At 46.5% G+C, this 17,983-nt stretch overlaps 1 protein-coding gene across 1 annotated transcript in view; it reads left to right on the forward strand.

Annotated features, from left to right (window-relative positions):
• LOC103768841 (vang-like protein 1) overlaps positions 1-14,807 on the forward strand; it is a gene marked incomplete at its 3' end in the record, with an annotated part of 24,904 nt that extends 10,097 nt beyond the window's left edge. The window contains exon 5 of the mRNA XM_008935997.1: positions 14,674-14,807. Coding sequence (XP_008934245.1) covers positions 14,674-14,807 — 134 coding nt within the window. The remainder of the gene's footprint in view (positions 1-14,673) is intronic.
• Between the last annotated feature and the right edge of the window lie 3,176 nt (positions 14,808-17,983).

Below are 17,983 nucleotides of genomic sequence, written 5' to 3' on the forward strand. Positions count from 1 at the left end.
TCCTTAGGTGGTGTGTGAGCCCTTTGATACAAGCCAGAGGCGAAACAGAATTGTGTGGTGGAAGCTGATGCCACTTTTGATCCAATTGCTTTGGGTTGATAGTCTGTATCTACTGAACCTGTCGCTTCTAAAACTGATCTCTAGATTGTTAGTATTTACTGACCTAATCTGATGAGCACTCTTATCTGTGTCCCTTGGTGCCAGTGGGGCTGTGTTCCCTAGGGCTGAGGAGCAGGAATAAGCTCCTTCATACTCCAGCCTGCATTTGTGAGCCCGGCCCACCTGATCTTGCAACAAGGTGCTGCTCAAATAGGCTTCCTCTTATCAAGGGTGAATTTTTTTAGCTGAAGAACACCTGATCAACATTTGAATGGTACAGTTTGCTCTTGCCTGGAGATGTCAGTGCTTCTCAAAAAGCTACCCCTGGAAAGGAAAGCTTCCATGGCATATAGAGACCTTTGTTTCTCTTTCTAGCATAGTGAATTGTGTCAGTTTAACCATGGGTTAGGAAGCTGTATCTCTTGCCTGAGCTAAGGACTGCTGAAATCTTCCTGTTTTCTGGTGAAGGAACTTAATGTGTGTCTAATTGCACTGGTCATTGGAGTGTGACTGATCCCACACATCTGTGGGATATTTCTGGTTGCAGTTGGATAGTCAGAAGTGTGACTGGTGTGCATTAGTGCAGTGCTGTACCTGCCCAGCTAAAAAATCCTGCTGGAGGTACTCTGGGCTTGTGTGCTCTTCCTTCTACCCTCTGTGCGGTTTGCTTGGTCTGTGTTACCAGGGTCTGGAGGAATTGGACTCACCTTCCATTCTCCTTGGGGTTTCCTCAATCCTCACCATCCTCCATAGTGATAAACACGGATGAAAGAATTGTAGCTGATGAGTTTTTACCTTGTTCTGTAGCAAAACATCTTATTAACTGTCCTGCTGCCGTGATTACAGGAGCTTCCTGGAACAGCGTGTTCCACAGACGAGTGACTTTGTGGAGCAGCTCTGTCTCCAGAGCCTCCAGCCTGTGTGGAATCAGGCTTGTGCCTGAATGCATTTTCTCTGTCCTGAAATCTGTACCAGGCACCCTGATGAGCATGTGTGTCCCCCTCACCCATCACCAGATCTGATGAGCACCAGCACTGAATAGTGTCTCCTCCCAAGAAGTTCTGGGATAGCCGACTAAATGGGTGTTAATTGCATCTGCAAGTCCGACTCTCTTGAAGAAGCTGAGTGCTCTGCTCCAAAGCAGCTTCTTTTGAGCACTAACTGAGAGGTGTCAGACTTGTGACCTCCAAGCCAATGTCCTTCCAGCAGCACTTAACAGGGTGTTTACAAACACCTTTTTGCAGCTCATCTCTGCAGCTGGGCTGCTTCTCAATGCCTCCATTCCTGAGCTTGCAGGACTCTCTGTCCACAGTTGTGTGGCATGGGCAGGTGAGCATTAGCACCCTTTAAACACCCCATGCTGTGCAGTAGTGACTGAAGGTCTGACTTGGGACTGAATAATAATGGCTTAATGGGAAAAGACTTCAAACTGCATTCTCAGTCACAGGCTGTACCTTTCCCCCTCCTGCCTGCGTCTGCTTCCTTGCCTTGGGGAGGATGGTGCCACAGAGGAGTTCACCTGATTGCTCTTTCCATCAGGGTACCCACGGAATTGCAGAAGAGAATTTTCCAGTAGCCTCTGAAAAAGAAATTGTATCCTGTTCCCTGCTGAGTAGGGAGCAGTCTCCTTTGATGCTCCAGATGAGTGATGGGAGCGGAGCGTTCTTCTGTTTTCCAAGGGTCTGTCTGGTGCTGTACGAGGTGTGTTGTCAGCAGAGTTCAGCCAGGACTTCTTACCTGGGTCAGAGCAACACCTCGTTACGAGGCAGCTTGTTTGTGAGCATAGTGAGCAGCAGGCTCCAGGAGTGCTGGGTGCTTCTCATTATAGGGGAGGGAAGAGTCTAGAATGGACTGTATCTATCTGACTGCGTGCACAACTCAGCTGGGAGTTTCTGATGTGGTAAAGCCTGTCTCCAGAAGCCTGCTTGGGCTCTGCTTTTCTGAAAGGAGCATGTTTTCCTAGCCTCTTGCCTTTCTGCTTACACTTTCCAGAAGATGTTGCGTATGGCTTTACACATAGAGCTGCTTTTCATTTTGATAAAGATGACAGAGCTCAGGGAACTGAAGTGCCCATGGTCACCTTTCTCCCACTCTCTCCTCCCTCTTTGATCTTGATTTTTGATGACCCCCAGTGCCCCTTGTGCACACACCACCTCTCCTTACTGGGAGGAGTGGACCTGAGACCACAGCTCGGGTATCAGTCATATGGTGCTCCTGGAGATGCACCAGGCAGCAGTGGTGAGTGGTGCAGGGTGATTGTTATACCCTGGAGCAGTCTCACATTTTTGGAATACTTAATACTTTAAAAGTTTACAAGCCTACTTGTAAGTGAAGGGCCTGCTGTCAATGATTAATCCCCTTGGCTAGCATGGCATTACTTGAGCCCTGACAGGGAGCTGCTAAGCTTCCTCCTTCTGAAAGATGGTGTGGAGGAAATGCCATTGGTTTCATCTGCAGGGATTTCCCTTCTTGCTGGTTTATCTTTCAGAATCATCACTGCCCAGAAGTACAAGAACAGCATGCACTCCAGCCTACTCTCTACTTAAGGGTTTTGTCATGTTATTTCTTCTCCCCTGCTGTCCATGCCCTCCAAAGTGCCTGTGTGTGCCACCCACGGAGACAGATGGTCTTACTAAGCTGCTGAACAAATTTTGGGGCTGCGAAGATACTTTTATCTTCAAATGCTGGAAAAAAAAAAATATATATCCACCCCCTGAACCTGACATTCCGTTTCTTGTGGTGAATGATGAAATACAAATATTCTGCCAAGGAGTGAGCTGTGTGCCCTTTAGGGGAAAGGAGGAGGCTCATTTTTGCTAAAAATGCAAGATACTGTGACATTCCAGTTCTCATTCAGCACAACCAAGTAATGTCCAGAAAAACTGGAAGCTAATTCCTGACTCTGAAGAAATAAGGAAGAGTTAATAGGGAGCTGCGTGGTAGTAAAAGAATTTTTTTTTTTTCTTTCCTCAAAACTTGAAAGCAATATTTTTGCTCATAACTTCAATTGCCTCTCCAGCACTCGCTCCCCTTAAATGAACCTCTGTGCTTAAATTCCCCTGGTGCAGTTCAGGTCAAGTGGGCACATCAGCTGACAGTTTGGGGAGGGCTGTTCCCTGATTGACAGCAAAACAGGCGCCTGGCACAGCAGCAAGGACCTTAGTTGCTGTTTGAGGGTGGCCAGCTCTGGCTTGCACTCCCAAAGTCCTGGTGGAGGATCAGCTGCATCCTTGTTGAGGCTGGATTTTTGATGCTCAACTTGGAACTGAGACGATGTTCCTGTGGCCCCTACATTCTTTGTAGGGTTGCTGGATGCTTACTATAAAATAAGGTGGCTCTTGCTTGTGCAAAGATTGCTGGGATGGAGGGGATGCCCTGTGGTGCAAGGGATGCTGTGCAGGGAGGGCTGGGCTATAGTTTGAGAGTTGGTATTCCCCTGTGTGCAAGGGTCGGCTAGCAGGTAGCATCAATGCTGCCTCTTTGGGCCTGTCCACGTAGGCTTGCAGGGAAATAACACCGAGGTGTTGTGGGAGAAATCCTAGAAGTTAAAGCTGCTGTTTTGACTCAAAAGGCAAACTTCATTCAAAGTCTGGCTGCATTAATCCCATCCCCTGCTGGGGGTCAAGTAAGAGGTGGTCCTCTTTCCTGCCAGAGCACCCTACCAGGCTGCTGCTGGAACAACAGCTGAATACTGATGTGCCATGGCAGCAGCATCTAAATGTAGTTTTGCTGCCAGTAGGAGTTTAGAGCACTTTCTGTTGTTTCCTTGGAATTAAGGTTGCATTTCTTAGCTTTCACTAAAAAAAAAAAACTAAAAAAAAAAACTAAAAAAAAAAGAAAACAACAAAACCACCCTCTCCCTCCCCCCTCCAAAGAAACCCAAGCAAAAAAAAACCCCACAAACAAACAAAACAAAACCCAAAACAAACACACCCTGCTCTTAGTTATTTCAGAACTATTAATGTAACTTGAATTCCTGGTCTAAAGACTCTGGCCTTATTTGATGCATGCTCAGACTTTGCATTTTCAAAAGATAATTTAGACGCTTAAAAACTTCTTGCCATACCTGCCAGTTCCTGCATATTTTTCTTTTGAGGCTCAGACTAATCAGAGGCAAGCAATACGTGTATGTCAGGAAGAGGAAATCACAGAATCAGTTTGGTTGGAAAAGACCTTTAACATCACAGACACCAACCATAACCCTACTCTACCATACTCTACCAAATCCTCCCCTAAGCCATATCCCCCAAGCATTGCTGTTGCTGGTCATATTACTCCCAGGGTCTAGAAGTGGTAATCCAAGGGAACATATTAATCCAGGGTGCTGCAGGGTTCCTGGGTGCTTGAGCAGGGCACAAACTCAAGCTGGAGGCTAAAGGTACCCTGTAGCTCAGGGCTTGTTAGTCTGGTTTTTCAGTCCTTACATGTCTGCACTAAGTGCCTGTTTTCACTCTTGCATGAAGGGAACGCTTTCTGTCTTCCTCCCAGCTCCTGTGTTCAGAAGGTGAAGCACACCTTGGTGTTGTCCTGTCCCTCCCTGACTTGTTTGAAACTCCTGCAATCCTAAATCCTCAAGTGTGCAGAAACTTTTGAAAGAGTTTAACCCTTCCTCATACTTGGTATACTCCTAAATTAGAAAAGTATTTGGCCATAGTTTCAACTATGGTCAATTATTAATAATAATTTAATTATTAAACTCATGCTGCTGTGGAAAAAAAAAAATCCTGTCAATGATCTGATCCTTCCTCACTGATCCCAGAGAAATCTTACCTAGTTGCACCAGGCTCTGAATGGTGGAACTGGTGACTTATATCTCTACACAGCTACACAGATAATATAGTTTGTGTGTGTATCTTTCTTCTTACATTACTTAACTCCAGCTTCTGCAGTCTTTTTAACTGTCCTGGTGCTTGGGGGTTCCAAAAGCTTGCCAGGGCAGAGAGAAAGAGGCAGGACAGCATCCTCTTCTGGTGGTGATGATTTCATTGAAAGAGGTCGTGCTGCTGCCTGCATGAGGAGATAGGTTGTGCATGTGTTGCTGCAGTCTGCCCAGAGGAGAGCAGTCCTTGGTGGTGCATGGCTCTGTCTCCTCAGCTGAGCCTGGGGAAAGGAGAGCCTCAAGTCCTTGCATCTTCCCTACCCAGCAAGCCTACAGGGGACAAGGTATGGCCCGAGCATGAGGGACAGGTCTCATGCCCCATGCCATGTGTCTTAAAAGACAGAGGTACACAAGGTGGATGGCATTTTATTGCTTTGAGCTTGCTGTAGAGTCGTATCTCCAGCTGTGAGACTGGATGCCCTAAGTTATCTTGAGCCATGGAGGTCTCCTTCCACAGGGCTTGTTTGCCTGAATAGTCCTCTCAGCTGTGTCGAGTTGGGTGCAGTAAAGTGGAGGCTGATGACAGTGGGGTGCAACACCCACAGGTGCCTGGGGCTCTGTCAGCACCTCTGTCTGTTTGGTGTGCCTGTTTTCTACCATGCTGTGCAGATGTGTGGGGACAGCTTGGCCGCAGCTTCCTCCCATCATCTTTTCTCTTAAGTTGGCCCCTTTGTGCTTTTTTCTCGTGGCCCTCCTTCCCAACCTGCCAGTTTGCTTGGTAGATAAAGGAAACCTTTCACAGCTTTGGTTTTGCTGCAGTGTGGGCAGATGGCAGTTGGGGTGGTGGGGTTTTTCTGTTTGTTTGTGGGTTTGTTTTTTTTTTTTGCTTGCTTGGTTGTTTGCTTGATTATTTTTTTTTTTCTCCTAAATAAGGAGGTTAGTATTCTCACTAGCTCCCTTGAAGACGCCCCACCACTTTGTAAAACCATGGAATGGAGGCAGATTGCTTGGTGTGCTGGCAGTGCACTTGGGAAACCGATTTCTGGCCACTGGTGTGTGGGTCCAGTAGCTGCTGCCCTCCAGATTCAACTGCTCCTGGCTTCTGAGGGTGCTGAGTTGGGCTTGTGGTGTGGATGTCTGGCTGGGCCTTGGTTTGGTTCACTGTGGGTGTGTGGGACAGGGCAGATATGTGGCAGGGTATAGGGCAGCTCCTTTGCTCTCATCTGTCGCTGCATTGTAGCAGACCCTGGGCCAATGAGGTGCTGGTAGCGAGGTCTTGCTCTCTGCTTGATGAGAAGGTAGCACCTTCTCCTGTTTGAGTGTGTTACAGATGATCAAAGGGAAGTGGATGTCTCTAGTTTGGGCATCTGCATGTGGTTAGTGGTGTCTGAGGAACTGGCTGGAATCCAGCCCATGCTGTTAGTGTCTGAAAGATGCTGTTGTCCACTGGCTAATCCGTGAGCTATACTGTTTGGATTTAGTGGTTCTGCTAGGTACCTGCGTGGTGAGCAAGTGCTTGAAAAACAACCCCACACACACTGTTCCTCTTGGAGAGGTGGTCTTGGCATAGGAGGATGCAAGTGGTTTTCTTTGAAGCCTCCTTTCTTGGCAGCTGTCTTCTTCAGCCTTGTGGGGCAGAGGTTTGTTGTGCTGTGTGCTCAGGCTTTCACAAGCTGCTCTTTCAGATGAGTGCTCCTCTACCAGTCACAATGGATGGGCCAAGGTAATTGGTGCAACATACCTTTGCCAGTGCTGACAAACTCCCCCTTGCTGGTCTGTGAGAGGGATGGAAAACAGCCTCTCTGGTTACCTAGGCTGACCTATTGCAGTGAGGCATCCTAGAAATGCATACAGTGAACCTGGGGAAGGAGCTTCGGCTCAGCAAGGGATTAGGTCTTTCCTTTCTTGTGAAAGAAGTTGCCCCTGCCTCCCACAGGAAATTCTTCTGATGCTCCAGGACCTTCATTGTTTCTAAACTCATATTAGGTTTTTGCAGCTTATTTCTATCAAGGTATAGGGTTGACTGACAAACACTCTATTAACCCCTCTCCCTTCCCACAGGGGGGAAAAAAAAGGGAATAAAGGAGAGAGACTTAAGGATTGGAAAAGAAAACCAAACCAGCTTGAATGCGTATCAATAATAATACTAAAGTGGAATAAATATACAAATATCCAACACCAATACTGAACCCACCACCCTGATGGCAGTTGCGTCACCCCTGATGCTGTGGTGCAGGCACTGGGGAAGTCCCAGCCTGGATTCAGCAGCAGATGGGAACCAGATTCAGGAACTGGATTCATGAACACATAGATAGAAGGTGGAACAGACACAGTCCTCCTCAGATGCTGGCCATTGAAGAAGAGAGCTTCACCCTCATGTTCCCTCAGCTTTGTGCTGAATATGGCTTATATGGGATGGAATACCTCGCCGGTCAGTTTAGAGCCACCCGTCCTGGCTGCTCCTTCCTACAGGTGTAGCCTTTTACTTTCTGCACCCACCACTGTGGTACACAAGATTTAGCAGTGACTGTGGTCTGCATACTGATCCTTGGTGGTAACTCTAAACATGGAGTGTTACCACTGCTGGAAGCAGACACTGTCTGCGAAAATTTGCTGTTAACTTTAGAAAGTGCAGTTGGAAGAGACTGAGCTGAAAAGTAAAATCACTGAACAGAATTAGTTCTGTTCTAACTCAGACCAGGACAATTATTTCAAGTGTCCCTATGATCTTTGCCTCCTTTGGCACTGTCTACTGTCAAATGTGATGTTTGCTCTGTCACTGAGGAAGAGACACAGTCTCAGTAGTGCTGTCACAGTATCTGACCTCAACAGAGTGACTGTCTTTTCCTGGTAAATCATATTATTAGACCATTTGGACCACTCAAGAGTGAGAGGATTATGTTCCCTTCCTCCTCACTATATATTATCACTAATATATTGGTTTTTTTCCTAGCTGATTGTACTAGCTGCCATCTTCAGCTGTTGGAAGTGGAAGCAAGGGCGGTGCAGCCGCTGGGAAAGCATTCTTTGAGATTTGAAGTTCTACCAATAAAGGTGACTGGGAAAAACATTCAGCCAATGTGCTGGTACCCTAAAGACCAGTTAACTTCCTTAAATATCAGGCTGGAAAGTTTCTCAGAAGGAGAACTGCAGTGGGAGGGGTGCATGCCTGTGGGTTTACTGGGGTTTTATAGCTGCTTGCTAAAACTTAGCACTCCATACTTCTGTAGTAGCGTAGTCTTAGTACTGGCATGGGAATACTTTTAGAGGGTCCTTCAGAGGGGCTTAAATAAATGGCTTGTTTGGGTCATATGACATATAACCATCCTCTATTTTTAAAGCTTCCATTTACATACTCAGAACTTCCCCTCCAAATAAGACTTGAACATAACAGCAACATTAGTAGCAGGCTTGCAGGGGTCCTTGTCTTTTTTTTAATCCATACTGGGGAGTTTTGGCTAGGTTGCTGTTGAGGAAAACAAAAATCCAACCTGATAGTGAATCCTACTCTCCCCCTCTCTGTATGTTGAAATCCCTTCTGCATCAGCAGTGAAGTATTGCTCAGCTGGTGTGGGGATTCTGGCTTTTGTCTTGTAAAGCATGAGACTTGGTGTAGTGTGTGAGTGTTGGAGAGCACAGTGTCTCCGACCATGCAGTGCAGAAGAGGGAAGATCTGTGGCTAGAAACCAGTCTGCTCTCCTTAAACTTACAACATTCATGTAGCTGTTGTTCAAATGCCCAGTGTTGGGGAGTGATGGGGATACATTTAAATGCCTGTTCTTTTATTTTTGTGTTGGTGTGTTGTGTTTTGTGGTGTGGGGTTTTTTTTGGTTTGGTTTTGTTTTTAAAAAGGCTGGCAGGGGAGAAAACAGATGGGGACTGGTTGCTGCAAAACTGTGGAACAAACCCTGTGTGTGTGTTTGGGCTCCATATAAATTGCACCATTAATGGATGGGTGTTCGCTTCCCTGGGGGCAGCAGCCGTGCTGCCATCACAAGCTGTTACTACACTGGGTTTTCTTTCCATTCCCTGATAAAGGCTTGACTTCACAAATTCTCTTCCCTGCCTGACCAAATGCCAGAAGTTGGGTAACTAAAACAAACTTGCTGCACCCCAGTCACCCTGTGCCGGTTCCAGGAGGACAAGGATTGTGCTTGCCTGCCTTAGCTGAGTGGAGACTTCAGTTGTGGTTGTCTGACAAGAAAATGTGGTTTTCCTGTTCCTAGGGGCTGTGGTCTTGTTCTCTTGACTCTACCAAACTGAAATGCTATTGTAGTTACGACGATCAAAAGGCATTTTTCTGCTCTGCTTGTTTGGCCACAGCTGCTGAAGGAGTTCCTTGTCTTGACATCTCTGCTGAGATCTGACTCTGAATCTGTTTACTGAAGAGGACAAATAGCTAAGGCATTAGTGCTGTTGCTGGAGCTGCAAAGCACTTCTGCACAACCTCAGTCTTCTCAGGAGCCTTGCTTCAAAGTAGTGCTTGAGAACGGCAGTGAGTAGCGAATCCCTCGTCCTCTGCCAGCTTGGAGACTGACCCTGGCATGGCAGTGCTGCCCAGGGAGCATCTGCCTGGGCAGCCTGTGCTGGCCTCACTCCTACTTGTGGTACACAGAGCAGGGTAGCAAATTTATGTAGAGGATGGTGGAAATCCATTCTGTAACCATTCAGCAGGGATGTTGGTGTGGGAGGCATTTTAATTCCAATTGTCTATCTCTAGCCTTATTTCCAAAGTTCTGGTGACTTTGCTTTGGAAGAGCAGTAAAGCGTGAGGAAGGACTAGGAACTCAAACCCCAGCTCTGCGTGTAGCCAAAGAGTAAGGAAAAAAAGGAAAGGGTTTTTCTTGTAGGGAGATGTGATTGTTGGGCATGTCTGGAAAACTTCTGTGCTTTCCCAAGACCATTGGGTGTGATCTGACAGCACTGCTAGAGTTAGAAGTGCTGTGGATGAGCAGCTCAGCATTCCAGGAGACCTCAGCATCTCTTGCAGTACATAAGCTTGATGCAGTTGTAGGCTGGAGACAGCTGGTAAAACAAAGGCAGCTCTGCATGGAAGGTCTCCTTGTGCAATCCTTGCTCAGCTTCCCTTTGAGGTGCCAAAGCTTTCCCCACTGGCTGTGGCATGGATTTTGTGTGTCCCAGAGACCTTGCCTTGTTTTGATACTGTGTCTTTTTTGGAGAACATAAATGAAGGTTGTCTGGAGAAGAGGAGTCTGTGTTGGAAACCATTTGGTTAAATAACCCTAGGCTTCCTCAGCCCTCAATTAACACAGCAATGATCAGACCTCTTTGACTATCCCTGTGGATTTTAGGTGTGTGGCTCACCCTAGACTGATGCTGCAGGATTTGCATCTGTAGCAAGGTAAGGAATTGAATGCTTTGGTAGCAAGCACCTCAGCTCTTTCTGGATGTGTAATTCTATTTCTGTGTATTGCAAAAGCATGAGGCACTCCTCTGCCTTCGATGATGAGCAGTGTCTAAGCTGGTGATTGGTACAGTACCATGACAGGCCATGTTTCTAGCATAGCAGGAAAGCATGAAACCACTAAAACCATGTCAATAAGAGCTGCTGCAGCCTGCTGGCTTTGACCCTGCTGTGTCCCATCGTGGCTTTGGGCATAGAGGTGTGGCTTCAGTCTTTTTGCCTTTTATTTTCTCATTTTTTTTTTCACTAGCCCTTTCCCAGCACTTCAGAAGACACAAGACCCTTTTTGTAGAAATCAGCAGGGCTCAAAGCCAATGTTTGATGATGTAAACAGACTTCTTTGCTTGTGGTTTGCTTCAGTAGAGCACTGTTTTCCTGGAAATCCTCTTAAAAAAAAAAAAAACAAACAATTTCAGTATTGGTGTAGCTATGTCACAGAAGGCCAATACAAAGCCAAAGTGGCCTTTCATCTGCAGAGTATGGCAAGACCTTGACTATCAAAATCCCACATTGCAGCAAGCATTCATGCAAAATTGTTCCTGATGTACCTTTTGAGAGAAAAAAACTGGCAACAGTTGCTGCCTTTGTCATGTAGTCCCCTCCTCCACCTTCTGGGTTGTCCTGTAAAGTTAATTCATTACTGTTTGTAAAGGACTCTGCATTTCTTTGCTGCCAAATGCCACTAAGGTACCCTGTACTTCTGTTGGGTCTGCTTGTTTGCTTTCCCTCTTAGCAGCATGCTATGACATGACCTTCTTCAGGGAAGGAATGATTTTTTTAAAAAACAAAACAAAACAACAAAAAACGACCCCCTCTCACTTACACAAAATGCAAGCAACAAAATGTAGAGCCTTACTGATACTGCCTACAAGGGAAACTGGGTTTCCAGTAGACCACTGGCATGTGCAAGAAGTTGTTTTATTTTTTTTTTTATCATGTCATAGGTTTTGGGTCTGAACTGTTGCACGAAAATGCTTTTTGTGTCTTAATACACTTTTCTGTGTTCTGGTAGTTTGTTACACTGCCTGAAATATACTGGGCTGCCAGATCCTCTTCCGTGGACATGAGGAGGATCCTCACTCTGACCTTCTCAAAACAGGCAGTGAAGTATTGAATTTATCTGCTAATTTTCTTCCTGCCTCTCCCCATTCTTTTAAAATCGTATAGGCAAGGAGAGCCTGTTTGCTGAGGTGTGGGGTGAATGAATGCAGTGACTGACATGGTGCTGAACTCCTCCCGAGACGCTGCTGTGAGGAAGCAGTGGGCTCTGGGAAGGCTGCCAGCTTCCATTCCCACTGGAGCTGGCGTGGGGGTGAAGAGGAGCCTTGCTGCAGCCACCTCACCTTGCTCACAAGGCAGCAGAGGGTCTGTCCTGTAGTATGGAAGTCCCCAAAAACCTGAACTTCTGTCAGGAGACAGTAGGCTTCCTTAGAATTTTGCTCTGCTCCTACCCACTCCTCAGGACTGCTCTGGTTGCTGATTTGCTTGTGGTTGCCCTCCTCCTCTCACATTCTGCTTCACGAGGGTGTTGGGTCCCTTTCTGCTGTGTTTCAGACAGCTCTGCCTGTTTGGGGGGCAGTTCTTGTTGCTTTGCAGCTCCTGCGTGGGACAGGGCTGGCTGTCCCGCGCTGTGCAGGGTGAGGCTTCCCCTTGATGTGGGTGAAGAGGTTGAGCAATGCAGCCCAGAAGACTCTGATTCAGCCTTCTCCTCGCTCTTACTAATTATTGTGACCCTTCTAATTTTCTTGTCTGCAGCATCTTGGCTTTAATGTTATTTCTTTTTTCTTTAAAAGAGAATCTGAAGAGTCACAGGACAGCCGTCTTCCTAGCTGGCCATGCTTAGGATGGACTACATGAGAAACAGAAATGGGCTGGTAGAAACTTAGTGTGATGTTTAATTACAGTTCTCTCCCTGGAGAGCAGACCCTCCCTGTGATTGGTGTATCTCAAATGTGAGACTGAGCCTGTACTGGTTTTGCATCAGCAAAAAAATAGCTGGACTTTAATTTTCAGGGCAGAGATGGTTGCCTATTGTGATGTAAAAGCTTCATTCTGTCTGGGTTTTGGGTCCATGTGCTGATGACTTGGTGGGTAGGTTATTTAGTGAGGGGATGGAAGGGGTAGTGGGTGGGGAACGCTGGCATCCTGATGATAATGCTGTCTGTGAGGTTCAGGGAAAATGTGTAAGTGTTAAAAAATAAGTTTTTCTCTTCTGTGATGCATTGTGTTTGTCCTAACAGAGGACTTAATGGAGCACCTCCCAAACATTTCCCACTGCTGGGCTGGAAGTCCCAATGCTGTCTGAAATGAGTGCAGTGTATTAGCAGACTATAACTCTGTTCTTTATCTCCTTGTTTTTAGTTGGTCCTAGTTTTCCAAATGTTACATTTTGAGATTAAACTCTGTGGAATTTTACCTTTCTGGGAAGTGGACGTGGAAAAAGTTGGTCATTTTGAATGCAGTCAGAAGGGTGAATGTGTTGCTGCAGCATGACTTCTTTTATGAAATTTTGTTTTAAAGCTGCAGCAAATTCACAGTAGAAATCGGACAGACAGGGATAAATAAACTGTTTTTCACTTATTCTGTGTTCTTGCCTATGTGTGTGTGACAGTGGGTCAGTCTGTACTGCTTCATTAATGCAAAATTATTTCCTAGATTAGATAGTGGCTTTCTATTACATATCAGTACCTGATTGCTTAAATGGAGTTGCTTTAAAAAAAAAAAAGAGATGAGAAAATATGAAAGACTGGCACCTGAAAGGTCAGGCTGCTTTAAGATGTTCTAGCTGGATGCAGAAGACCCCACCAAACAGTCCTAAGGATGGAATTTGCTTCAAAAGCCGAATTCATCGTCTTAGATATATATAGATAATGAAATATATGGCACTGCACCATACTACTGACTGATGAAGGTACACGGTGATCAAGTCTGGGTTTGTTCTTCTTTCTCAGAATATTGTGAATGGGCTGACATCTACACTTAATTCACTGATCAGTGGGAGGAGGGTAGCTGAAGAATGAGGATGGCAGAGGGGGGGTGTGGGTGTGTGTTTAAATTGCTGGGGTGTGATGCAGGAGTTTAATATTAGCACAAGGCACAGGAAAATTTATGCCGCTCCTCCAGGATCACAGACTGAATCAGTGGTAGTGCTGAGCATTGAATTCAGGTCTTAAGCTGTTGATCCCTTAGTTTCCCATGTTACCATCCTTGTAATGTTTTCCTCCTATGTTGTAATGTGTGAGAATACTTGGTTGCTTTCCTTAGGAGAGGCTTTGCTGGCAAGTGTGAACTTCACAATTAACAGTCAACAAATGTATTGGCAGTTCCCTTATAATTTTTGTGGGTTCAAAGTGCAATGAAGTGTGGGTTCTTGGCAAACTCCAGCTGGCTGAATCGGCGATCTTGGTGATTTGCTGAGACTGCTCCTGCCAGCCGGACACCACGCATGGCATGCAGCCAGAGCAACGTGGAGTGGGAGCTATGTCCTAGATACCACATGAGCGTTGGCATTTTTCAGCAGCTCTGGGTTGTTTTGAAACACTGTCCTATTTGTTGGTAGCATTGCCTACAGACATATCTCTGTTGTTGAAACGATTGCAAAGGAAGATACCTCTGGGTTGAGCCTTTCCTGCTGCTGGCGCGTGTACTGTTTTGCTCCTATGTGTCATCCTTTTATGTAAAGGCATCCCTTCAAAAGGATGGAGGGAGTGTCACTGCTCCTTGTTCTGTCCCTTGCCTGGGATCTAACAAGCGATACTGAGGTAATCCCTTCTCTGGCAGCTGTACTCCTCGGGCATCGATCATATCTTGCTGTGAAAGCTGAAAAGATTGGGCCCTTGTCAATGCTCAACTGGAGGAGATCTGAGGATCTGCAAGGTGCGGCTGGAGGTGACTCAAAGGGGAAAGCATCCATCCTGAGCTCGTCCCTCTGCCTAGGCCAGCCAGCTACAGCAAAACCAGAGTGGTGCTCTGATCATGCCTGGCATGCTCTCTGTCATGGCCATTATACTGCTGAGGTGGGCTGAGCTCTCGTTCTTGTTTTCCCATTCTGCAGGCAGCCTAGGGCTTCAGTTTGTGCTGCCCTTGTTGAGGGATTTCCTGTCATCCTCCTATTTCGGTGAGGGCAGAGACATTTATCTTGCATCTCAAATGAAATTTCAGGTCCTAGAGAGAGTAATTAGTATTCTGCATATTGCACAATTCTGTAGGCGTGAGAACCGTGTTTCAAATAGTGTGGCTATTTCTTATTTTTTAATTATTATTTTAAGGAAACAAAAGAATTTGTTGCATTATGGGGGGTTTTGAGGTGGTATTTTCTTTTTTTCCCCAGCATCCAGCGAGCTGCACTGGTGGTTCTGGAAAACTACTACAGAGATTTCACAGTGTACAACCCAGCCTTATTAACAGCCTCCAAATCCCGTGCAGCCAAGCACATGGCTGGCCTGAAGGTCTACAATGTTGATGGTAGGTGAGGTGAAATGTCGTCTGAGACTGGGTGGGATGGGGAAGGGCTGTGTTGGCTTTATGCTTTGTTATGCACACATTCTCACCTTTTTGCTTTGCCAAGTCCTTGTCTCTTGCTGGAAATCTTCCTGTGGGTGCTGACTTTGCCCTTTCCAGATGACTTTACAGATGTGTTTAGCCCCACAATAAGGCTTTTGTCTCTGCCAGGTGAAATGGCCAAGTTTTGGGTCAGGCTTAATTAGTAGGTAGCTTGACAAGTGCTTTTTGGCACCCATGCTTGTTATAAGCAATCTCTGCTTTTTTTTTTGTCACCCTTGGGTCATCTCCTTGGTTGTGATAGTACAATAAACACAACTTTTAACTGAAATGAGTTCCCCAGTTGCTTATTGTGCTGCTTCCACAGGCAACCTTCAGGAAAGTGGAGGAAGTTGATGCCCCTGTGGGGAGAAGCGACTGTGTAAGCAGCAGTCAGCAGTGAAAGGCAAGCTCCTCAGCCTGCAGCTTTAGCACTAAATTAGCTGTGCCTGCCTTACACACGTGGCTGTGCACCCAGGTCATCCTGATGCAAAGCAGTTCATGGAAATATCAGAGACAGATAACTGTCCTGCTTGAGATTGGCCATTCTACAAATGTGCTTCAAACTCTAGAGAAGTCTGTGGGAGGATGGTTGGGTAGGTCCCTGTAGACACTTGAAGCGGTGAAAACTGGACTTAAATCATCTTACACTCTTAAACCCTATCAGTGGAAGCTAGGCTGGATAAGCAGGGTGTGCCCAGTCATCACAGCCTTTGTAAAAGTGCACATGCCTTTGTTGGAAGAGCTGAAGTTGTGCAGGGAAGCTTTTATGGTGAAGGATGGCTGAAGCCCTGTGAGAAGGTAAGGGACATCCTGCCCATGAATTTATTAGTATTGAAGACCTTGAGAGCTGGAAGGGAAAAGGGACTGAAGGGATCTAGATGGGCAAAGTGGTTCTGCAAGCAGGGTGTGGAGACTGAAATATAAAGAATATCTGTCACAGGGAAAACCATGAGATGTGATTGTTTTGCCTTTGGCAAAGTTTCAGCGCCCCTATGGGTGTGGGACTTTTTAAATGAATTTTTTTTTTGGTCAGTTTTGGTGACTTCAGACAACTCAAAGACCTTATTCTGAATGTTTCCCTGAACTTGATGCACCACTCCAGACTCTGTAAAATTAATTGGAGGTTTAGATCCTTACAGTGAGACGTCCCCATCCTGACAGGGTGAGGGGGGAAGCAGTGGGGAGGGAAAAGGGCTTGCCAGTTGTGTATGTCCCTTGCTGCCTGGACTGAAGAAGCTCTCGGGTGAGAGAAAATGAGTTGGGTTGAAAAGGGAAGGCAGACAGTCTTGCTCTGCACTTTTCTGGAACTGAAATCTTTCATTCCAGCTGCTTACTGGCAATGAAGCCTAGAATGTGGAACGTGAGGCCTTCCGAGGTATCTGTACACCATTCAACCCCAACAGCCTGCCAGGCTGGCTGCAGAGCATACTGTTCTGGTTCCTAGCTGGCTTGTCTCCTCCTGCACTGCAGCATTTCTTCAGGAGGTGACAGGGTCTCTGTTCCTGCAGCACCTGCCGGGACACTGGGACTCCCAAGCTTGGAGAAGAAACTGCCAGTCTAGTAGCATGAATAGCTTAGGAGTTGCTAACTCTCAAAACTTTGTTGGAAGAGAAGGAACCAGGAGCAAGCTCCAGATGGTAGGCCTTTCCAAGTGTCAAGTTCCCGAGCCTGCCAGGGCCTGAAAACTTGTACCTTCCCTTCTGGGGCAGTACTGGTTGCCTGAGCTGTTCCTCGTGCAATGCTGCTGCCTTTGTGGACTTGGAAATCTCAGGCTGAGAGGCATGTCCTTAAGAAGATTCCCATCCATTTTGTGAAGCAGGATTTAGTTCTGGCTGAAGCTTACCTTGGCATCTTGACAGTCTTTTACACCCTCCATGTGAAAAGACAATAATGCTATTAAGGCAGCCTAATTTGTTGGCAGCTTTTGTGTTTGATATTGGAACAGCCAGGAAGGAAAAACATCTTGCTGTAATCTCTCTTATACAGAGTAGGGAGGCTCACCTTCAAAACCAGGATTTTCATTGCCAGACATAGTCAACGAGACAAACTTCAGTTCTAACCCAAATTGGGAGCTAGTGTCTCCCTTGAGTCATATACTCCATTTCAGGGCTGTCAAACAGTCTGAAGTGTTCAGGCCCTTACGAACCTGTCTGTGTGCATGCTTGTCCTCCCCAGTGCTGAGCTTCAGGCTTCTGTCTTGGAATATGGTTTGTGCTTTTTAGGAAAAAAATAAAAAGCTGCCCTTGCATGAGCAGAACAGTTTTAAGCATGTCTGTGCAACTGATTTGCCTTAACCGCTGCCAGCTGAGAGCGTGGGCTTTCAGAGCAGTTAGTCAGAAAAGCAGCTCTTGGTGGTTTGGAGGTAGTCCCGGACTTCTCTTTCCCCCTGGGTAGACCCACCTCTATCCCCTATCTGGATAGAAGGGTTGGTTGACTCTTCTGAGGCAGTGGTTTTTCCTCTCTCTCCTAACAGCCAGAACCGTGAGCTCCATGGGGAAGCTGCAGAACCTACTATTCTGTTTTATGATCACTAGTTAAGGTCTTGTAGTAGACAGCTCTGTCACTTGACCAGGTGCTACAGAGCAGATTGCAGCTTCCTTGTTCCTGTAGCTGTGTAGGATCTGTTAACAGCAACAGAAGGTGCAGTAGCAGGTGCTGCTCAGAGTGCCATGAGAAGCTACTACATGTATAGACCCAAGCCCACCCTGCTGCAGTTCTGCTGCTCTGACAGTATCTGCCCTTCTGGAAAACCCTGTGCTTTGTATAAAGGTGACCCTGCTGCCTCTGCATCCTGTTTTTCCTCCCTGCGTGTAACTGTCTGGAGTTTGGCTTTCATTCACTCATCTCCATGTCTCATGATGTTCTTGTGTTTGTCTTTCTCCTCTTTCCAACTCCTCACTACTTGTGCTCTCACACTGTCTTGTTGCTGAAACGCGGTGTGTTCCAGCTGCCCTCGCCCTCAAACTGAAAGCCTATCTGATGGGTGGTAAGTTGCATCCTTGGCACGCGCTGCTCACCTCTGCCTCTGTGTACGTTGAGTGAGATCCTTCATCCCGACTCACTTCCCTCGGCCACGCGCCGAAGGCCCCTCTCCAAGC

Source organism: Merops nubicus, unplaced genomic scaffold (assembly GCF_000691845.1).
Source record: "Merops nubicus isolate BGI_N331 unplaced genomic scaffold, ASM69184v1 scaffold742, whole genome shotgun sequence".
Lineage (NCBI taxonomy): Eukaryota > Metazoa > Chordata > Aves > Coraciiformes > Meropidae > Merops > Merops nubicus.